This window comes from Pyxicephalus adspersus, chromosome 6 (genome assembly GCF_032062135.1).
Source record: "Pyxicephalus adspersus chromosome 6, UCB_Pads_2.0, whole genome shotgun sequence".
NCBI lineage: Eukaryota > Metazoa > Chordata > Amphibia > Anura > Pyxicephalidae > Pyxicephalus > Pyxicephalus adspersus.
Window position 1 is genome coordinate 53,498,291 of NC_092863.1, and position 24,370 is coordinate 53,522,660.

Consider the following 24,370-nt stretch of genomic DNA (forward strand, 5'->3'; position numbering starts at 1 on the left):
GCATTACAAGCTGCAAAAAGTCATCACCCACCTCATGTCCAGGCGGGACAGCATTATCTAGCCCCTTCTTGCCCATCTTGACTGGCTTACCAGATTTCAGTTCTATTCTAGCTAGGTGGCTCCGTATCACATGCGGTTATCACTCAAGGCTGTCTACATATTTTTTCGGCTTGCCTAGGAGTGACCATCCTCTAGCCTCAAATCCATTTATCAAAGCATCGGGATTACTACATCCATTACTTGCGTCAGGTCTTTTGATAGGAGAACTGTTCCAGGGTGCTCCAGAAAGCTATGTTTATGCCTTCATCTGTGTGCATTTCATGGTCCCAGTACAAAACTCTCAGCACTGAAACCTAACCTGTCACGGTAAGAAATACCATGCTTAGATCTCCCCTTTAGCTAATCCCACATAAGCTACAAATACATTTTGTGTACATCATTTACAATAAAGTATTACTTTTGCTCTATTTCTATTTTCTAGTCCTTACATGATGATTTTGTTAAAATTGTATTTTTGTCTATGTCCATTTTGCATGTTTTCCCTTCTTTTCCTGTCTGACTTAATGTTGTAAAATTGTTGGGATACAAGGGGCCACGTGCACAATGCAATGTATCCTTGATGTGTCCTTTATTATGGATATATGTCTTTAACATATATTATAAACGCTTTGTAAAATGTTCTTAGCAGTATAGGAACAAAGGGTGGATTCAGATAGCTTTAGCAATCAGACAGGATTTCTAGCGCCCCCCCCATCCAAAAGTACCACATTTGGGCTTGGCATTCATTTTAAAGAAAAAGGTCTTCCTAATTTTCTTTATGCCACTATGTCTGTATGTCAAGGCTATCTCTGTGATAGCTTGTACCTTGGTTGAATGCAGTATGACTGTTTCTTTTCCATGAAGTATTAGCCCGGTACTGTCATGTGCTTTTATCCTACAATGACCTTATTATTATTCATGATTCATGCAAACATCACACTGGTATGCATTACTTGCCCATCAAACTACATTATGACAGGGACAATATTTAGACAAGTATGTCATTCCACTAGAACAGTGGCTCAGAGGTTAGCACTCTGGCCTTTGTAGCACTAGGTCCCAGGTTCGAATTTCAGCCAGGACACTATCTGCATGGAGTTTGCAGGTTCCTCTGTGTTTGCATGGGTTTCCTTAAACTGTAATAAAGACCTATGACTGAGGTAGAGATGACTATGGACTTTATAAAGCACTGCATAATATGTTGGCGCTATATAAATACTGTGTAATAATAATAATATTAATAACAACAGATCCTGGGGGAAGAATGCAAGAATAAAATTATTGAGCTGAGGACCAGAGAAGATTATAGATTACTAACAGGAGAACCAAGTCAGCGCTCATCATGGGGTAATACCAGGAGGCAGAAAGAAAGAGCTAAGTGTTTCTATCATGGATCATTTGAAGAAAGTGTAAGCTGTGTCTGAGCTTGGTTGGGAGCCATAAAAAGGTGATTGTGGCTGTAGGGAAAGAAGATTGTAAAATACTAGAGAGTGAGTGCAGAGAGAGAACCAATCGTGGACCTGAGGATAGAGCTAGAAAAGTGAGAGGAGCTAATAATGGATAAAGAAGCTTCATGTTTGAGGTGTCATGGCTCCCCTGGGAAGGAATAGCAGTTCATATTCTTCATCTTGGTGTATGATGGTATGCCAACTATTACATACCTTCAACACAGTGCTGGGGGCTTGCCCAATGGGGGTTATTGGGAAGGGACAAAGGTTAGCAAATTTGGAACTATAGTATATTTATAAATTTGACAACATTTAAAACATTTTTAATGTATTTATTTATTTTGTTTGTAACATTGCCTTCACTATGTCAGCCTTAGGTGATTGTTCAGAGACCATGAAGATGTATGGAAGAGAGAGGGATTGTAGAATGCCGGAGACCCTGGAACACAAAGGCATTGACAAGACAGTAGCCAGAGTACTGGGAAGTGGGCACCATATAACTAATTGTGGAAAATGTTTGAGTTGGAGTGCAGAAAAAACAGAGGCAGAAGTAATTAAAATAAATAAAAACTCTAGTGCAGAGTGACACCTGCTAAGGAAGTAAAGTAGAGAGAAAAGTGCAGTAAAGATATTGCTGTAGGAGGTTTGCAAGAGAATGTTGTAATTGAAGGCTGAGTGTGTGGTAGGGGATAGCTTCTAGAAAATGTGGTGGAGGCTATGGGTGCGAGGGGAAGCTGCAAGAGATTGTTGTTTGGATGGCAGACATCAGAATGTAGTAAATGTAGTACAAGCAGTGGTGGGGTAGAGCTTTGGGCACTTTTGTGGCAGAAGCTTGGGCTGACAATAGGCAACTTTGGAACAATGTGTAGCAGGGAATTCCTTCTCAACTCAATATGTATGCTCACAAAAAGTATATCATGTCAGGTAAAAAGACCTCATGAGAATAAAATATGTAATGAAAGAGTGTTTCTATTTATCCAATGAATGAACCTTAGTTTACTGTTCTCATCCTTATTTTATTTGTAAATGAATTTCCAGTTCTCCATACTAAAATCCCAAAATCGGGCTTTAAACAGGATTCATAATATACAATTTATACTTTTTAACCTAAGGTAACATAGTTTTAATATATGTAAAATAATGATAAGTTTTCACCAACTAAACATACCCATATTAGAAATTTTAAAATCATTCTATAAAAGTATATAACACGTATTAAAATATATTTAGAACCAAAATGTAATATAGTGAAGCTTACCAGTTCTTATACAGTGTTAAACCCAGAAATATTTTTAAGCCAGATGGGCAGAAATAGTAACTGGGTGGCAGCCCTTGTATTGTGTTTCAGCTATTCAGTAACCACCCAAAAACATCCGGGTGGTTATTGAAAAGTGCCAGGTGGTGCGCCCAGCTAAAAGGGGCTGGGGAGAACACTGTTATATATGGTGGCTAGATTGGTTTTCTTTTACTTTAACCCAGTGACATTGATATTAACTCACTTCTTACTCTAGGGTGACAAAGTTCAATCATTCTTTCAAAACTATGGAGGAGCAATAATGTCACCCCAGAACAGAAATTGGAAAGAATCTGTACCCAGAGATAATTGGTGAGAGTGGATAAAAGATTCTCAGAATTTTATGTGCAGCTGAACAGTGTAGTTCATTACAAAATGTGGATTACATACACCTGGAATTACCCTGGCAATGTCCTTTTGCTGTATATTGCCCAGTCCTGCCTGTAGCAAGGAACTAAAATTCCAGCTCAGGGACGATGACTTCTTCTTTTGGCTGTAACAGTCACATAGGATAATTTTCATTTACTGTAAAATCTTACAGCAGAAATGGCTTGGTTCCAGCAAAGCGATACATAATCAAACACTTGGTACAATGTACCATTTCTCTAATAGATGTCACAGAAGCCTAATCCATCATCATTAATTGTGATGAAAGCACTTAGACAAAATGTTCAGATGCAACCACAATCTGAATATTAAAAGTTTGCAATCTGGGTAATTGGTATGCTCCATTTTACCCCGTACACTTTGCATGCATTTGGAGAGGAAGAACCTTTCCGCTCATCAATGAGTTAAGTAGAATCTGTCATGTAGTCTGGCAGAGTGTTCTCTTAATTTAGATGGTTTGCTTGGTATCCGTGTGACCTCTGTGTCTCTGAGCTGCATGTGCGTGCTGCAGAAGTGGAGACAGTCACATTATGAACAGACCGTCCTCTTTAACCATTGATCCCTATTTCTTACATTTTGCTAGCTCACCTTTTGAAAAGAAAAAAAAAGCAGCTTTTCTTCAATTTTAATTTGATGTGACGTCTGTAACATTCATGTTTATAAAGCAAACGGTTTAATGCAGCCTGTGCTTCATTAAACATCCTTATTGTGGTTTATTCATGGCACGTAGTTGCTGTACTGTGAAGGGATTGTTTCCAAATAAAAGTGATAGAATTAATTGTAAGACGACATGATCATTCTTTAAATACTGCCAGCTAGGGATGCAGTGGTATTTGCTTGTTACCAGTATTAGCGATGGGTTTGCTATGTCTGGTAACCAATATTATCTGCAACCCCAGGCCCGTTGATAAGATAAACGATGGACAGTGTTTCCATTGGCTAATTGTTGTCAGGGTTGGCTCCACTACCCAATGGGAATTCTAAATGCTGTTAACCTTAACAAGCCCGCAGCTACTGATTACATTGGTTACTAGTAGTGTCTCACACTATATAAAACTTGAATTCCAGCACCACTTTATGGAGCTGCCTCATCGATATTTGACAAGAAAAGTATGCATGTACAAAGGAAATTCTCAATTTGTTTTTTTTCAATTTCACACAGGATTAAAATAAATAAATAAATACTTATGCATATTCGTCTCCTTTTCTGCCAGTCAACCTCTGCAACTAATACTAACTATCTACATGAAGGTAGCAGAGAGAATTTCCAGTCTTCATTCACCAAATAAAAAAATTCAATTGGCACCATGAGAGCCTACTGTATACTATATTGTATTAATTTAAATCCTTAATATTTTCAAAATAGTTATCAAGCAGTTATGATCTTACACTATTGTAAACATAATTCTAACCAGTAAAAGGAATTGAGGAGATCAGCCCATAATTACATCTAGGGAGTTGTGGTGCTGGCAAAACCAAATGCAATTACACATGTAAAGAAGGTAATTTTATGTCCTCCATGTGAATAATTCCACTCCCCCTCTAAAACTGTATATATGACCCCTCTTAATATCCAGTCTGCTGGGAAGAAATTAATACCAGCATGATGGTAAGGTTATCCCTATGTTTTTCCATCTAAGAGTTTGTTTCATTAGGCAGGCATCACTTAGGACATACCATTTACCTTATTCAAGCTAACCAGTTTTAAATGTGTTAGCTGTTTTAGTTTTCTTTTTTCAGTCTTTGTTTATATAGTGAAAATACTCCATATGTTACAGAAGAGGAAGGGTTGAACTTTTGTTATAGAGTACTACTTTGTGCCCTGCATCTATGGTCCCCAGTATATGGTAGAAGCATTGCACTTACAGGCTGCTTTCCTGATTTGCATTACACACACTTCCCCCTCCTTACCCCTGCATCTCAGGTGTATGTGTTCTTTTCACAAAAGAAAGCTGATAATGTCATAGCAAACTTCATTTCACTACGAGGGAAGTTACACATACTCAACATTTCTGGTAAAATAAGCAAATATTTTTGTGTGCTTGCAGAAACCTTCTTATTTCTTTTTGTCAACAATTTGCGACCATCTTGATTGGCCAGGATTAGGTACCTCAACTTCATTCATTCCTGGTGCGCAGGGGTTGCCGGGTTGTCAAGTAACCTGGCAACCAAAGTTATAACAGCACTATGTGCGCCTCAGAGTGATCCACAGCAAAAAACACTTAAAAAGGAATTATAATGGTTTTGGGTAATTATTTGTTTTGCACCTTTTTATTTTTTTTTCTTCAAACTGACATTTTAAAAATTAACTCAAAAGATGATGATGGATTTTTGGTTTGCTGTGGGTTAGCTAAAATGACATGGGAACAGCTACAGTATTCTCCCTAGCCCCTTTTAGCCGGGCGCACCACCTGGCACTTTTCAGCAACCACCCAGCTGTTTTTGGGTGGTTACTGATGAGTTGGGTCACAATACAGGGGCTGCCACCCACCTACAATTTCTTCCCACTCAAAAAAAATGAGTTGTGCTCTGAGCTAAACTGAACATTTATCCCAGTGCTACCTGGTGATAAACTAATTTTTACTTTAGACTAGTGGTTAAAAAATGGGTAATTTATTGTGTGCCTGGTGGTTTACAATGGGTAACAGGGAGCGGTTACAGGCGGTAACCCCTAGGCATTTGCTTGAAGTTGGCGTTTTGTTTTTTCTAATTTATATATGGAACTATGTAATTTTTGTAAGACTGCTCTTCAACCCTATCCTGCATGTTGAGTCTAAAGAAAATGTGTTACCACAAGCAAAAGGTTAAAAAATGTGAAAGAAAAACCCAATATTACTTTGGGGTGGATAAAAATGTGGGTAACCCCAGCCGTACCATTTGAAATTTGCTAGCAAATGATTTTAAGAAATGCATTCTGTTTTTGCTGGATCACGCAGCTTTCCTGATGAAATTGTATTCTCTCCAGCCCTAAAGAGCTTTAGGAAATCATGCCCAGTGTTCATCCCAGAATTTTTTTTTAAGCTGAGTCGGAAGAAAATGTAGGCGGGTGACCCAACTTATCAGTAACCACCCAAAAACAGCTGTGTGGTTACTGAAAAGTGCCAGTTGGTGCTCCCATCCAAAAAGGTCTGGGGAGGACACTGTCATTGACTTGAAGGGGCTTGTTTATAAAGCAGTCAATCTGATATGCATTGAAATATTCCCTGGTGAAGAATCAAATACTGCCATTGAAACAAATGGCCCTTTAAGGTTCTTGCCTGGGAAATGTTTGAGGGAATGTCTGATTCCCTGCCTAATAGAGCCCCAAGAATTTTCCTTGATGATTACCTTGTCTTTTTGCCGATATCTTAAGTGGCACACAAAAGCTGTATAAAAGGGATGCTATAACTGGGAAAAATCTTTCCTTTTCCTATTGACATACAAAAATATGAAAACAATCTATAATTATGATTGTTTCAGCATATAAATAATTTTTATTTAAAGTGCAAACAAAGGTTATTTTACCAAAAAATAAGTACAGAAGTTTGTGTATAGGAGACAAATTCGTTTTAATTTGTGGTGAATACTTTATTTGTTTACTAACCTTTGTTTATGCAAGTCTCCTAATATACCACTTGCGTGACTAATTCAGACCATCTTTGTGACAGAGAAATATACAATCATCAAAGGTGGTGAAATTTTTTTTTTTTAATTGTCCCTTTTCTTGTGCCATTAGAACAAAGCTGCACATTAGCAGTGTAGTTAGCTGTAATGTTAGTTACGCCACAGTGGGCAGACTACAAGCAGAGCATCTCCTTAGGGGTAGCCTTACACTGCCTATTGAAAGTAAAATATGAAATTGTTCCTGTCACCTTTGGAAGCAGTTCTTTTTAGTTGTTTTTGCACAAATAACTATCGCAACATAAAGAAAACTATCTACAGATTTTGTAGCCATCAGTCCTTTTTTTATTGATGGAAATGGAGCAAAGTTTTGCATGCATGGAACATTATTGGAATTTGGAGGAACTCAGTAATGCATCACTTCCCTGCTTTAGGAAGATTGCATATTAAGTGGCACCTCATCCTGACAGTTTTTTTCAGGCATTTTGCCAGTAATTGCTTTTTACTGCTGCTCTCCTGTTTTGCACTTAACACTCCTTCCCTTCCAGAGAACTGGATAACTGAGATATCAATTCTGTGCATAGATTGACACACAAACACCTAATTTATTTCAAGACCAACGGGTATTTTTGTGTAGAACTAAGCTGCAATATATTACATTTTAAACTTGTGTTTCGACTTCCTGTACGCCCCTAGCTGCAGCCAATAGAGTGTAGATCAATTGAAGGAAAGTGTTCTGTGCATGTTATGTGCTGGGATCTTTTCTTCACTTTGCTTATGAGCTTGCTGCTTTGCATCTGGACACTGGTGGATTCTAGACTGTACATATCGAAATTGATCTGCTGTATTCTCTTTCACCCTGCACACCATTTACACAAATGCTAGTTCTATGTAGTTGGGTGAAAGGTATGCCTCTTCTTCCTAAGCTTTGCACAGGATATTGTATTTCCTTTTTTTTCAGGGAAAGCTGGACCCTACTTCTAAGACTTTCTTTTTCATTCTCTTACAGGTTTTATTATACTGTAAATACACTGACTGGCCACTTTATTAGGTACACCCTGTTAGTATTGGGTTGGCCCTGCTTTTGCCTTCAGATCTGCCTCATTCTTTGTGGCATAGGTTCAGTTGCTGGAAACGTTCCTCAGGGAGTTTGGGTCACATTATTATTAGCATCAGACAGTTGCTGCAGATTTTTCAGCTGCGCATCCATGATGTGAGTCTCCCATTTCCCCACTATCCAAAGGTGCTCTATTGGATTTAGAACTGGTGAGGACATTTAGGTACTGTGAACTCCATGTCATGTTCAGGAAACTAGTGTAAGATAATTTGAACTTTGTATGTGTTATTCTGCTAGATGTATCCATCAGGGGATAGATACACTTCAGACATGAACATGGTGTACAACAACACTAGGTTGGTAGGATGTGGTATGTAACCAGTGCTCATTTGGAACTAAGAAGTGTGCCAAGAAAATGCCTTCACTCTACACCACCACCAACAGCCTAGACTAATAATACAGGGCGGGATGGATCTGTGTTTTCATGTTGTTGATTTCAAATTCAAACTCATCTAAATGTTGCAGCAGAAATCAAAACTCATCAGAGCGGGCAACATTTTTCATTCTTCTCTTGTTTAATTTTGGACCCTGTGCAAATTCTCTCCCTGGGTGCCTTCTCTTAGCTGACAGGAGTGGCCCTCGTGTGCTTCTCCTGTCGCTGTAGCCCAGTGTTGTGCATTCAGAGAGGTTCTTCTTCATATTTTGTTTGTAATGAGTGTGTTTTAAGTTGCTGTTATCTTGACCCAGTCTACCTCTTTTCCTCTGACCTCTGGCATTAGAAGGCCCAGAGAACTGCAGCTTACATAATGTTTTCCCTTTTTCTGACCCATCCCTTTAAACACTGGAGGATGCACAGAACAAAGTCACTTCCTTCCCTTTTCTGATGCTTGGTTTCAACTTCAGTAGGTCATCTTGACAATGTCTACATCAGAGGTCAGCAAACTTTTTTGGCCCCTTGGCCATTTCGGGGGTAGGCAGGAGCACACTAGGCCGGACTCTCCCTAGAGTCCTTGCCTAATGGCTCTACCCCCCACCAGGAACGCCCCCTAAAGGGAAATCCCACTTCTCCGCAATGCATATAGAGGAGAGGAAATGTTCCCTGTTTACCCCGGCGGCGGAAGTGGTAATGCCGACCGCAGTAAATATTGAAGGGAGCCACGTCACGGAGGCTCAAGAGCCGCATGCAGCTCTGGCTCCGGTAGTTTGTTCCAGCTCTGCTGCGGGTTGCTGCCGGGGATTAGGCCGGATCAGCCAGGGGGCGTTAGGCTGGGACAAACTACCGGCTCGGCCATATCTGACCTAAAGGCCTGAGTTTGCCTACTTCTGGTCTACATGATGTGAATGCATCGAGTTGCTGCCATGTTTTAGGATGATTAGATATTAACAATAAAAAGCAATACGTTGAACAGGTGTACCTAATAAAGTGGCCAGTGGGTGTATATCTAACATTGTGTTAGTACACTGCTTTTGCTGATAGATTTTTACCTTTCTGATATGATACACTTACAGCATTTACTACGTTTTTTAATGGAAAGTTTAGTTCCTTACTAATTAATGAATACGTAAGAATGCCATCTGTTGCAGAGACTTTTACTACCTTTGCTGCAGTGTTCTGTGTCTGCATTGTGTGGGTGTCTTGCTTCTCAGTCACACAGTGTGGCACACACAAGCTATACTGTGCGATATCCCTTACCATCATGTGGCTGTGGGGAGTCTCATGAAAGAAAATTACTTGTGATGTGCCCATGAGAGGTGCCAACTGAAATCTGAGGCAGTGAACTGGAAAGGATGTTCCTGCGTGTTCCCCATAGGGCCTGGGCTAATAGTTGTCAGGGGCTTGCAGCAGCAGACTCTGCATGAAGAGCTCAGCTATTTTTAATTGTCTCTGCAACTTTCCCCTTTTCTTGTCCTGTGTTTGTCCTTTATGTGAACTGTTCATGTTTTATCATGGTCCAATCAGTGCAGTACTCTTAAGTGCCCGCAGCCCATTGCTTTCTTTCATGGGCCATTTGAAGTGGAATGGTAGCGAATGTTTTCAGCCTGAGAAATGAAATTTCTACAAAGTACAGGGCAAAAGCATCTTGTAGCTGAATCCCCTGGATTTCATTGTGTCGTTACCACTTGACCTGAAACTGCTGCCCTCTGTTTTACTCTGAGTCATGCTCCAAACCCAGCTAATTCCAGAGCAAGCTCGGCTTTTATTTTGCTGGGTAACGTCTTAATCAGCATGTAGAATGTCTTTTTTTTTTTTAAATTTGTTCCATTCCATTTTTTAATAAGCTTTAATATTTCTTTACAGCTGCGATGGAAATGAATGAAAGTTCACGCTGGACAGAGGAGGAAATGGAAACCGCTAAGAAAGGTGGGTAGGATTCTGGTAGTGTTACGAGCCGGCTGCTATGTGCAGTTACAAATGATCAGCTCCTACCTCTCCCTACTTTTCTGCAATTTGTAGCATCCATGTGAGGCACAGAATGATTCAGTAATGCAGAGTCTGCTCTTCTTGTTACATAGGAAAGCTTTTCACATTTAAAGAGACACTATGGTGTACTTCTAGTAATTACAGATTCAATGGAAATGTATTAAGCAAGTTAGTGATATAATTAGACTAATTAGATTATGAGGTTGCCTCTCATTCAGGAAAGAATATGTCACAGGATTTCTGTGTGTTTTTGATGACTGCATATGGAGTTCTTGAATGCTCACAGACAGCTTTGCAAAGGTTATAAAAAGATTTAATACTTAAGGTGAGATCAATTTTCACTCAAAACATTCACACAAATAGGAAGTGGTCAGGAGCAGGTTTTATTCTGTTGCAGCTCTACTTCAGATCAGCAGAAAGAGGAATTCCTAAATGAAACTTTAGTAATTTTGTAATCTAATCTGTTTTGTTGCTGTTCTTACTGTGCAGGTTTAATCCTGATAAGATATTTTATGACTTTTGCATTTTTTTTATTCGTTTTACATATTGCTTATTGTATTGGATGTAGAGATTTGTACATTAACCACTAGAGGGGGTGTTTCTTTTCCTTCCTGCCTAACATTTGTTACGATAGAATATCTGCCACATGAGGAGTGCATGGTTTATAGGGAATAGGTAGACTTCCATTGTGAAAGCAGTAAAGTATAACCATTGTGCATCACCTTTAATGTGACTTTATTACAACTATCACCCTCCTGAATTTAAATTTTTCAGTTATTTTTTTTTATTGTGAAAAGATCAGGTCTTTTGATGTGCAGGTTTGGTTTTGTTTTGTGGTATAACTGTGAAATCTTTCAGAAGTTTTTCACTAATAAGAGTCCTCAAAGGGTGCAAGGTCCCGGTATGTGAATACTTTTACTAATACACAAGACTGAAATATCTTTTGTAGATGCTGATGTCTATTAAAGAGCAAACTGACCTTTCTGGACAAATTTGAAACATGCAAGAAAAAAATATTGTTCACAGTCTTATCTATTGTCTTCATTGATCCAAGGACATTGTTAACTGATTATCAACTGTGGTCAATGGGAAATATATGTGAATTGTCATTGCCTGCTCATGACTGCTGTTTTACAATCTGCTCACAATCACACGTGTTAGTATCTGTCTCAAATGACCTTCTTCAGAGAATGATTTTCCAGCCTGTTGGAAATTCATTTAGACTGACATTTCAGCCAGGCACAAATGGGTTGTTTGTTTCATTTAAAGGTTTGATTATCAATCATGTTTGTTGAGGTGCTGAATCTTAGGATTAGCATACAAGGCCGAATTTTTCATAAGTGAAGGTTTGTGTGTTTTATCTTTGTGGCGGAGTACTTTTGTTCAGGTAATGCAATATGATTGTAGGCTTGTGCTATCTTTTCAGAGCTAATGGCTTTTTCCACATAAAAAGTGTCATTTAGAGATCAAGGCTGGACTGTGTTTTCTGCATACAGTATAATAGAGTACAAAGCTTTGCGGTGCCAGTATCAAGGTTCCTTTATGTAGAAGATGAGGGTTTTACAAAGATCTTTACGCTAGTAAGGAACTGGAAGTAATTCATTGGATCTTTAAATAAATATAGCACTTGTATCTCGTCTGCTTTACATTCAAGAAATCCATGCAAGCCTTTAAATTTAAAGTGAAAATAATGTTCTTTTTATAGAGTATATGAGGGATACATATTAATTTGTTCTTCACTAAATGGTGCCAGTGTGACCACTTAGCAAGGGATGATGGGACTTTTAGATGGAGTCTAGATGAACTCCCAAATTATTGATGGACTATCCAAATTTTCTGTTCAATTCTATTTCAATTAATGCTATATAAATAAATCCAAATAGTGTTTTTTTGTTTTATTTTTTTAAGGAATCTGGATTGGTATCTTGTACAGCAAGTTGCTTTTTTAAACTTTTTCTTAATTTCGTTTGACATTACTTGTTGTGTAATGTAATTTGTGAAGTCTCCTAAAATATGAAGGAAAGGAACAAGGCTGACTTACATTCAGATGCAGAATACATATTCCCAAACACACCTACCGTGGGCTCCTTGCTATCTCCTGCATATCTAAAATATGGTGTGCCAAAAATAAAGAAACTAAATTCAAAGCAGGACCCACCCCCTCCCCCCCATACCAAAGGTGTTTTTTGGAACCTGGCTGCAACTAAATTAAATTGTATCCATTTGATGTGTCTTCCCTTGGTTTCAATTAAATGGTTTACTGTTGAAGAAGTGAAGTAATATGAACAGTGACATCTTCAGCTGGTTTCCAGCTTTCCTCTATTCTAAAGATGTCTTTTACTCTTGTTTATGCTTTTTGTGCTCTCTGGTTGAACCGTTGTCACTGTGACATTTAGTGAGGAGACATATTTCCAGTCCCAGGTATCAGTAAAAACCTGGTGTAAGTTCTGGTCCTTATACCCTCTATCTAGATTAAAAAAATGTTTTTGTTAAACATACCCTCCAAAGTATATGTAAACCCAATCACTAAACTATGTAAGTTTTTTATATGATACCATCATTTAAAAGTAACCTTCACAATTTTTAAGTATCCATTCCTTAATTTACTACCTGGTGGTTCTTTAGGTTCTTCATAAGGCTTATGGGCAGGCCCTATAGGTTATGGCACCCTTTTTCCATGGAGGAACCATTGAAATAAATTTCAGGTTGTAGGGAACCCCCTGCTTTATTTACCATATCCACAGCTCACAGTACATTAGTTGGTGGTCAGTTGGATAAATATCTCTTGCATTGCTTTAATGGCCACTGGAAAGAATGTCACCCTTACAGACAACCAAAAAAAAAAAAAGATCATTGGTGTCAGGTATTTTGACCTTAGGGGTTGCTCCTCTGCGTTGTCATACTGATTCATGTTCTCCCTTTAAGACTACAAGTGCTTGTGCTGACTCATATTGCACAGACAGAAAGGACAGTGCCCCGAAAAATGAGGTGCAGCTTTGCTGGATTATGTTTGCAAATAGTGGCTACAAGAAGGCTGGAGGAGATGAGTTTTGTTGTGCGACCAAGCATTTTTAATAGTAAAAACAAGTACTGTATGGTATTCAGGAACAGTGCTGGGTTGTTACCACAAAATCACAGGAAGCCGCATTATGTGGAGTTCACTGGCAGGATCAACAAGTAATTGTGAGACTTTCCAGACGACTAAGAGAAAACTGGGAGTGCATTTGTGTCTCTGGGTATTGTTTTCCTGCATTTGACATGCTAATAGAAGACTTTTGTCATGGAAATTCATGATTCTATTCTAAACTTTTCTAAACCTTATTCTAATTCATTGTAATCGTAAATTGAATAAATAGTGCCTAGATTTGTGATCTGTGCCTTTTAGACACTCCATGAAAACTGAACTAAACTTGCACAGTACTCGTGGAATGACTTTTATAGAACTTACCAGTGATCACAACAATCTTCTTTCTGATTTAGGATATCCACAAGTCCTTTTTAAATGATTCTGGTAAGTGGCTGGTTTTATTGTCAGGGAGATGAAGAGCTTCAAAAAGAATGGTGTCTTGTGCTGCACGATGTTCTTGGGAACAGATGACTTCTGAAATGTGATGAGTAATACAGCACCTCCAAGAAATCTGCAGTCTGCTGAAGGGATCATAGCCTTGGCAAGATGTCTCTTAGGCAAACACTATGATGCGTAGAACAAACAGCAACAGCTAACAGGAAAGTGCTGCTGGCTTCCATCTGATTCCAAATTGAACTTTGCTTGGTGGAAAAATTCCCCTTGTGCCTGTCTCACATACCAGAATGAAGCTAAAGCAATACTGTTCTTCGGTGAATGTACAGGACCCCTATGTATAACCCTGGTGGTGTTAAAAATGTGAGAACAGATAGGTAAAATGTATCTAGTATGGCAGCCAGGTAATCTGTGTGGCACCAATGTGAGATCTACTTAGCAGGTAGTAGTGTCCTTGAATCAATTGAAATGTCACATTTCCACGTTGGATAGCAAAACACCTTAATAATATATCTGGTGTGTTCTTTTTGCAAGACTTTCGGAGGACTTCGTACTAACGGTACTAGAGTATCTTAATCCTTTTTTAATCCCCAAATGATATTTTACAGGCTCAAGGTATCCACTTGTTGGATATCTATAGATACATGCATAGTTTGAAATACTGTGTATCTGTCGTATATATGACCTTTCTTTGGCAAAAAAAAACCTTTTTCTGTTTCATGGTGATTGGATTTATCTTATCCATTCTGCTTGCTAGAACATTCTTAGGATGATTTTTTAGCATGACATATATCACCCCTCTGCCTGCCCCGACCTGTCCAGTGTTGTACAGCAATAAATCTGTTGTAAACACAAATGTAAGATGGGACTGAACAGAGCGTGTTGCAGCAGGTGGGTAGGAAGTGTTGATGTATGTGCCAGGATCTTCTGCTCATGTAACAGTTTAAATACCAGTATTTGGAATATTGCTCTGTAATATTATGGGTTAGGTCTGAAACATAAGTAAATTACTACATATACCCATTTTGTGTGTATCTTCTGATCCAGCAAAAGAAATAATATAATGCTTTCACTTTTCAAAAATGTTTATATCTCAGATACTGGCTGGAAGACTGATAAACTAGACATAGTTTTCTAAACTTCCCCCTAATAGTTATCTATTCTTTTTTTGTATCAAAATAAGTAGATTTTCACTCAAAGTATTTTATTTTAACTTTAGACAAGGGTTTGAGTATTTATTGGGAAGATCCCATTGGAGAGTGAGAAAAATCTCTTGGGTTTGTGCCGATAAAAGCCGAACTTTACTAACTGAGTAACTGAGAAATGTTTTCATCTCGGTCACTGATGGGAGAACATCTCTGAGGGAGCTAGTGACTCCAAGTTAGGGACACACCGCAACCCTTCCTTATTCAATCAACAAATGCAACAGGCGCAAGTTTTAGCCTAGGTTATACTGAAAATACCAAAAATAATCTCAGTATTCAGCATCCCACACTGAGTCTTCCTGTATAATCCCAGCCAGTGGATAACTGTGAGGAACATATGCCATAGAAAGTAGTTATACTGTGGAAAACTTTTACCAAAATTTTACCAGTGATTTTTAAAAAATTATTTATTTAGTCATTAGTAAACAAGAAGTTTTTAATGTATGCAGTTTAACCACATTGTTTCCTATTTTAGGTGCCTTCTCATATCAAAGCATAACATCAAATACCAATCCTTTATTTCAATCTCAAAGCCAAGAACACTATTGTTTAATATATTACAGCCTACTAGTAGCTGTAGTGTTCTTGTAGATACCTTCTAGATTGCAAAAAAAAAATATTACAGCCTACTAGTAGCTGTAGTGTTCTTGTAGATACCTTCTAGATTGCAAAAAAAAAGTATGTATATATGTATATATATATATATATATATGCTTGTTTATTTTTTTTTTTTTTTTACTTGCATTGGAATCAAGAGATCAAGTATTAGTGCTGGGGTTTTGTTTAGTATTTGCCTTGTATATGTCATTACATATACACTTTTATAGATTACAGTAATGTTTTTATCTGCTTATCTAGAGAAAGGTATTCTGTGTGTCTTTGTCATCACTGCAGGGAAGGGCACTAAATATGCCTAAAAACCCCTTTACTACAAAAGAAACCGCTTGGTTATGTTAAATCACATTGGAAAAAGAGAGAGCAAAGATTGTGAGGTGGGAGGAAGAGTGACAAAAAAGTGAGAGAGAAGGAAGTCTGGTGCCAAGAATGCCGCACCCTTTGCCAACCTGGGTCTGTGCCACACATTTCTGCTATTAGTGCTCTGTCTAGAGGTCACATTCAGACAAGATGAGCCCGCAGGTCAGGCAGGAGAGCGATTAGCACTCGTTTTGTGACTCCTCCACATAGCAACAGTATCAGTCTCCCAGCTGGCAGAACCTGCGCATCTGCAGTGCTGTTATCAACTTGTTTTGTGGTTATATTCAGATTTGCTTTGGCAGTGACGGATATTGAGAATAAAATTTGCATCGGCCCCCATCCTGGCAAGCTGCTGCAGGAGACAGGTAAGAGCAAGCAGTGTGAGGTGAATGGAGCGTGTTCAAAAGTTGAGCGAGCTTCAGTTTCCTAGTCCATGAGATTTTTAGCATAGATAGGGATGAAAAGCTCGGTAGAACATCAAATGGCTTTATTCAAAAGAAGTGCGTATGCAAGGGAGATTAGGTCAAAGAGTTAATATTGTAGAGAGTCATGTGTAGATGCACATGGACGGGGATAAGTTCTTAGAATTTGGATGGAGGCATGAGATATGAGCACGCTTTATTTTGTTGTTTGAGAGATGTAAAATATGATGGGAGACTTCTGTGCAGACAGAATGGTGAAGGAGGAGGGAGAGGAGAACCAGCCGAGAGAGAGAAAAGCGGATTAAAAGCCCCAGAGAACAGAACATGTGTCCCTGACAACTTCTAGGCATCCATCAGTAGGTCTCAATGACAGTGACCTGGTTTCACATCCCACTTGATAGTGGATTCTTCGGCATCAGTGGAAGTCCAGATTATAAAACATAAAATAAAAAGACCTTGCCATTACTTGGACCAGCACAGTTGTGTTGTTTTAGAAACATCCACAAAGAATCGTGCTAATGTTGGGTTTTATTTTAATCTGTAGCTTTAAAAATCCTCCATCCTTGTAAAAGACTCTGATGTGTGCACTGGCAATGGAAGGGGGTTAATAGAGAACTTGTCAAATGTGCTTTAGTAAGCCATCTATGCTAGAGAGGAATTGGCAAAGGCGGAGATTGTATGTTTCACAATTTCTTACTTATAATCAAATGTCAATAGCTATTTTACAAATCCATGTAAAATCATAACAGATAGGTGGAATATCAGTCTTTACACTGATATATTTTGTGGTATATTGTCATTGGTTTTATAAATTGTCTGAAAAAATATTTGTCCATTTTCTGTAATTTATCTAACTGTTTTCTAATGCAGCACCTATAGAGAGACAGATAATGGTGAGTTAGCATTTTTAATATAATATTCAAAATTGTCTGACATGGCTTACAGTCACTGACAACATTTGCAGTTGAAACTAGAGAATAAGGCATTTTTTGCAAGCAGTATTACTGCGGCTATTTGAATTTAGCCACCTGATAAAAATAAGTGGTTTGTTCATACTCCATTGCTTACAAAAGAGTTGCCCTGAAATTTTCTGGACCCCATAGGTAAACTTCCTGGGCCCCACTCCCCATGTCTAAAAGTTTCAGCATTGCTGTTTCCATTTAGGCACAGTACAGAACTATACCTTTGTTCTTTTTATGATCAGAACTTGTAATATTGGAACTTGTAATTCTGATGTTGTTTTCTAAAAATATATTTTATCCAATAGCGCAGAAGATAAATTATTTTCCTATTTACCTATAATTAATCACAGTAATATTCTAAATATTATCTTGACTAAAATATCTTAAAGTGCAGCCTTGTAAAATTTGTTTGTCCCTGCTAGGTGGTGTCACCCTTAATATATGTCATGGTGGCCATTGAGATTAAGACAGAAAGTATTAAATATTGTTATATCCAAATAAAAATGGTAGGTTGATTTAGGACTTCCTGAGACAACTAAACAGAAACTGAGAAGTGAGAACGCTATGGGACTAATAAGGATTTCCCTGATTTTGTGAAATAATATTTTCCTGATGATCCAAAGAAGCAACTGGAGATTAAGCCATGCATTTGCAGGAAAGATCTGCCAAGAATGCGTGATAGCAGAAACCTTCAGAGCCCCTTCCCATGGAATAACAAAAAAAATACCCTGAAAATGCAAGCATTGGTTGTCAAAGCAAACAGAGCCACCTGAGAGGGTCTGATGATAAGGTGACAGTTCTGACTTATTCATATTATATCTGCCAAGAAAGATGGCAAAAATATTGGGAAAACCTTTATATGAACAGCAGATGGACGAGAGATAAACAGAGCTAACAAGGGAAAGACTATGTACTTTCTTGACGATCTGCATAGTGTACACTGATCAGTAAATATAAACCACTGACCAGTGAAGTGTATAATATTGGTTTTATCATTACAATGTGTTGAAAGCAAAAAAAAAAGGTAGTTGTAACAAATCAAGCAACTTTTCCTAGGGCCAAATTGTGATGTTTATATGACTGGGTCAGAGCATCTCTAAAACAGCAGGTTTTCTGAGGTTGTCACAGAAGGCAGAGGTTAGTACCCAGCAAAATTGACTCAATGGTAGGACAACTGGTAAACCATAGAAATAGTAATATGTACCCAAAAATCGCTTATGTGTGCGGGGATAAAAGCTAGGCCATCTGATCTAATCCGACAAAAGAGCTACTTTAGCACAAATTGCTAAAAACCTAATGAAGGCCAGGGGAACACCTAGGTGCATTGTGGACTGGTCAGAATGCCATTGAACTGTTTATTACCGAAAGCACCAACATCAAAGCATCAAAACTAGACCATGGAACAATAGAAGAAGGTGGACTGGTCTCATGAAACATGTTAGATTTTAGGGGTTGTATACCTGTCTCTACTACTCTGAGCCTTTCCCTATTTATCAGACTTCCACGTATAAAAATTATCTTTCAAATTCTTTATCTGCTTTCCTTTCTTTATCCTATCTGTCTGAGAGAATGCTATAATAAAATACTAGAAACCAAAAATGGGGCAAAAAAATGCCATGTTTTTATTCCTCATGTAGAACATGATCACACTTTTCTGTAGCTGCACATTTGGTAGTGTCAAGACAGTATTCAGAAAGGCACTCCAAAAAGGGAGGGAGAATTTTGAATGATCAGCTAATACAAGCAAACATCAACAAGACACAAATCATGAAGTGGAACAGAGAAGACCTCAGTAAAAAAATTAAAAAAAAAAGGTAAACCATACATGAGCGGATCTTTGGAGCTTTAGCAGTTTCCATCTCAACAAACTGACAAGAAACTTATCACAGCCTGACAGTATAAGCAATGTATATGGTTTGCCTGCCTTCATAGCAAAGCCTTGCAAGTTGGCACTCATACAACTCCTTGAATGTGGTGGCTGCATTATTTTTTTTTTTTTTTCAGGCTAAGAACATTTTAGCAAGTACAGGACAAAATCATTGAGCTTGTCAAAAATTCAGTGTTCTTGTCACTTGTTTGAGATAAATTAGAGGTAAAAACTTTGCTATGCTGCTTCTGTAAACTACAAGTTCTCACAACCTCCATATAACAGCTGTACAAGTGAAGTCCAGCCTTTTTGACAATCATGGCTTCCTACATAGCTGGGGAGGAGAGAATAAAAGCGCCCAGGGACAAGATGCGTATTATTCACAGGTTTAAATGTCATAATTAAAAATTAAGGTAAAAAAGCCAGAAAAAACAAATGTATACCAGAAACTAAAAACTAATGTAGGAAGGACTGATATACTGCAGTGTTTGATTATTTTACATATATAATGTACAAAGGTATAGTGAAACTTTGATGAAACTCAGGAGTAAATATGCAATTCAGGAGTTCCAACAATATGGAACGTTACAGAAGTTATCAAATCCTCTCCTTATCAAGGTAGCAAGAAAGATTTCACTATCACACACAGCTTGGTGGAGGGTCAGATGAGGAAAAGGAAAGATTGTCAAGCACACTGTTCATTGCTTTAATTACCTAAATTAAGTTGACATTTCCTATGCTGGTATGCATCACAAGTGACTAAAATGTATCTATTGCTAAAAAAAAAAAAAAAATTGTTTGAAAGAAATCTTATAGCTGGGGTTTCAGATCTCCTCTGTTCTTACAAGCTCCCAACCTTCCTGGCTGAAATGTGAAGATGCTCTCCTTTGTGTCTTGTGTACTTGTAAATAAAGCATGTGGTCTAGTGTTGAGAGATGGCGGAGTTTGATTTCCACAAGTCCTGTGTGTGTCAAGAGTAGCATGAGGTAGCTTTGGCTACAGGTAAGGCAATACAGTGTAATTCTGGCTGTAGGATGTTATGAGATAGGAGCAGCTGGGGTTTAGTGGTTTGCTGGGAAGTATTTCAGTTAAGACAGTGCCGTGTAATTCAGCTTAATTAAACTTGATTGTGAAGATCAAACACTACTCAATATAAATATAAAGTTTTGTTTTTTTTTTTTTTTTTTTTTTTTTTACAAACCAATTACGGTTGGGGGGGGGGGGTGATAATAATGAACAAGCTGAGTCTCTAACCCAAAGCAGAATTCTGGGGCTTATTTTTAACTATCATCAGTTCAGTCACTGTCATATTAGCGTTGCTTATAGTGTGCATTTTGTCCTCTAAATTGTAAGGCTGTAGACCAAACAGACTTGTTTGAATTCTAAGTTGCTATGTCCCTATAGGTTTTGTAAACACACATACAGTTCAAACCAGACTTGGACGAACAAAAGTCAGCTTGGCCTCCTTATACCTCCTAGACCATTATTCAAAGTTGAAATGAAGCTATAGTGTTTGTGTTTGTTCAATGTGTATATGCCTAGCATAAACGTCAGGCACTCAGAAGTATTTGCTTGGGATTGCTTCAGCCAAAACGGTTTTACAGGGTGGTGATGGTGGAAGTTCCTAGTGGCCACGGATGATTTTTTTGTGCCCATCAGACATATTATCCCAGTGTACCTTCCAAAACCTATGGGAAGTGATCATCTAATGCCTCCAGTTAGTGCTGGGATTTTGGTTTTTTGGTTAATCGTATTTAGGAAACCATTCATACTTGATCTATCTGTATAGTAAATGTGTTTTTTTTTACCAGTATAGAACATCGTAACTGCAGTTGAAACTTTGCTCCTAGACTTGTTTGTTGTCTGTCCTGCATTAGGGCAGTATTAGCATAAAGAAACATGTGCAAGTGTACAATAATGTTTGAAAAAAATAATATACATTTATATAATTTTTTTAGGCTATGAATTTTGACCCAAAAAATCATCACATGTAACACCTGCAGACAATATTTAAATATGGAAAACAAAAATTCAGGCCTTGTTCTGTTTCATCAGTCTGTGTCATAATCCTGATGGCTAATGCTAAGCATTTGATCAGAATCTAGGTATTAATAATTCAGGTAAACCACTTACAGTGCAAATTAATCATCTGATACTAATAGACTTGTTGGCTTTATCTGCAAAGCTGTTATTTTACTATCATTATTTAAAGTTGGCTATGCTGAAATGCCTTGCAGATTTTAGAAATGGCCACCTAGTATTTTTTATTTAATATTTTTAGCCTTCTAGTCCCTTTTTTTTATTTGTCACTCAAATAATAGTTTCTTATATATTGGGGACTATGGTAGTGATAGATCTGCATACCTGGTTAGCCGGTAAAAAAAAAGTTGTGTTTCTTCATGTATGCCCCCTGTGTGGCTTCTAATCCCTCTGCCACCATGATGAAGTGGTACCGTTCGTTTTTTTTACATACAAATGTGTCTCATATACAAATGGAGGTTGTATTTTAAAGAAGGCAACTAATCTATTGTAAAATTTAAAAAAATTTAAGAGGATTTGAAAAGGGGCTAATAACAATAAAAGGGAAAATCCTAATTGGATCCTCAGAAAACATTTTTCAGCCTTCATGAGAAATTTTACAATTTTTTTCTAGTTTTCAATTATTGCTCAGGAACTTTTAAATTTGTTGTAAGCATTATATTACATAAACGGGAGTTAGTGGGGTTTTGCACAAAGTCATGCGTACACATGCTGGTAAATAATCATGCTTCTTCTGGTATACACATGCTGGTAAATAAAATCTGATTTGATCTCTTTCGAAATATGTTTTAATGCACAATCTAACTGGAAATTCTGAATGTGAGGCGGTAATTCTCACTCCATACGTAGCTCAATAGCTGTTTTTTTTTTTTGCTGGCTGGCTGCATGCCTTGTTACTTTCCACCAACGTCCTAAAAAACTACAATAACAAAAATTGGGAATTCCAGGGATATCTTTCTTCAGCTCCCGTCCCTCTCCTCTCCATATCTTCCAAAGGTTTTTATTGCTGCACTCCCCAAGGCATTCACATTTAAATGTAATAATAAGAAATCTAAAATTGAATTGCCCTTGTATACTTCCAAGCACACCGAAAGCATCTACTTCCGCTGAACTTACTTTTTTATTGCAATTTCAAATATCTCAAATTCAACCAATGGGACATTGAATCATATACTTACCCAAATAGGACCTAAAATCTTCCAGAAAAAAAGCTACCAAGACCTTTTACCCTTTTACCCATCACAGCTAATTTAAAGTAATCTAAGTCTCAATTTCCCCTGAGGAAGCTAATATGCGAAACGCGTCAAGTACAAGACTTTTTACTTACCATTTCCTAACCAAGATGGAATGGTCTTGCCTAATGGGCTTCATGATCTAGATGTAAGAGGCCCAAAAAACACTGTTTTATGTAAGATACGGTACTCAATGTCATTGAAACCATTATTTTCAATTGTATCTATAATTTTATTTCGATTGAATACCTTTAATAAAGAACTTGATTTTTTACCAGTATAAGTTGGCCAATAAAAAGCCACTTTTTGTTCTTTTGCCTCCTATAATCCATACGTAGCGCAATCATTTACAATTAACTTGTCTAGCTAGTTACTGAGTTTTGTACCCAAGTGACAAAGAACTAGCATTCTCTGTTTTATAATTTAGCTTATGTGCAAAGTCTAGGACGCTTAATGACATTGTAATATTTTATTTCAGCCTCCTATATTGTTACCTTTAACAAACATTTTATCTTCTTCTCAGGCTTGTTTGAATATGGCCGAAACTGGTCTGCCATTGCAAGAATGGTTGGCTCCAAAACAGTATCTCAGTGCAAGAACTTCTACTTTAACTACAAGAAGAGGCAGAACCTAGATGGCATCCTACAGCAGCACAAACTGAAAATGGTAAGTAGCATTGAGTTGCTATGGGTGTGAAGTAATAAATATTTAAAGCAAAATTGTATATTTTAATAATATAGTGAATATTGAACTACCGTCCAGGCTACAAGTATGTAAAATGCTGGTTTACTTGTATATGCATTTAAGACTGAAACAAGGAATAGATGTGAATATAGGGCTTCCTCTAAACATTTTATTGTGTGTGTATATCTATGTATATATATGTATGTATAATATATTTGTTTATGTGAATTCAGCTTTATTACGATCACAAGAAAGTTCAGTGTGATAGCATTGTGCGGGTGAAAGATTTTTTGAGCCCCTAATGTCTTCTCTGCGCTTTCCTTAAACTTTTCTCTGGCCTTTACTGAATGAGGATTGAACGCTTTGACCCAGAAGTGCTCATAACTAAGTACTTCTGGTGTCTTTAATCACAGGGAAGATGAGCAAATTGAGGTTCACTGGCTCATCACCCCTTTCTTCTTAAGATAAGGTTTTTCAAAATCTCAGTAGCCAAATAGAAAAAACCTTTATTCAGGGGAAAGTAGAAACTCTGGCCAATAAAATTATTGAATTGGTATATTCTTCCATTTTGTTAACTTTGCAGCACCAATTTTACAATATTTGGGGTATGGCAGGTAGTTTCCAAAAGACAGGAATACACATTCAAGCAGCATTCACTAATCAAGACCTTTTGTACACTTTCAAGGGTAATTATGGTGGAGCAGGAAGATAGGTCAATTCGTAGACTGTGGATGGTCAGAGAACTGTGATGGGACAAACTTGGTCCCCAATTCAGGCCAACTTAGCACGGGACCAGAAAATATATTCAAAAATACCTGTAGGTGAACTATATTGCCAACATCTGTCAGGGAAGTTCAAACTGAAGTCTTGAACAAGATGGGGAGAAGTTTATATTTTTGTTCTAATGTCAGCTGGATTTGAAGTTTGTTAAAGTTTATTACCAAAACGAGAGAAAATATTAGACAGATGCATTCATATATATTTGACATTAAAAGCCTATTCAAGAAATTAGTTGTCTCTATCTCCAAAACCCCAGGGAGGATAAATCCGGGTCTGAGCATAATGGAATGGTCAGTGGTCACAGTCGGTCACAGTCTGGGTCTGATTATTCGCTAAAATTTGGAGCCAGGCAAGAGTAGTAGGAACTTGTTTGTTCCATGGCAACCAAAAGTTTAACACAAATGTCTGTACATCAGCCCTGATTTTTGTAAAGGTA

At 37.7% G+C, this 24,370-nt stretch overlaps 1 protein-coding gene across 12 annotated transcripts in view; it reads left to right on the forward strand.

Moving 5' to 3' along the window:
- The window catches only part of NCOR2 (nuclear receptor corepressor 2), a 224,705-nt gene that overhangs the window by 150,267 nt on the left and 50,068 nt on the right, over positions 1–24,370 (forward strand). For all 12 annotated transcript variants that reach the window (XM_072415778.1, XM_072415779.1, XM_072415775.1 and 9 more), the window contains 2 exons: positions 10,125–10,187; positions 22,994–23,136. In XM_072415778.1, coding sequence (XP_072271879.1) covers positions 10,125–10,187; positions 22,994–23,136 — 206 coding nt within the window. The remainder of the gene's footprint in view (positions 1–10,124; positions 10,188–22,993; positions 23,137–24,370) is intronic.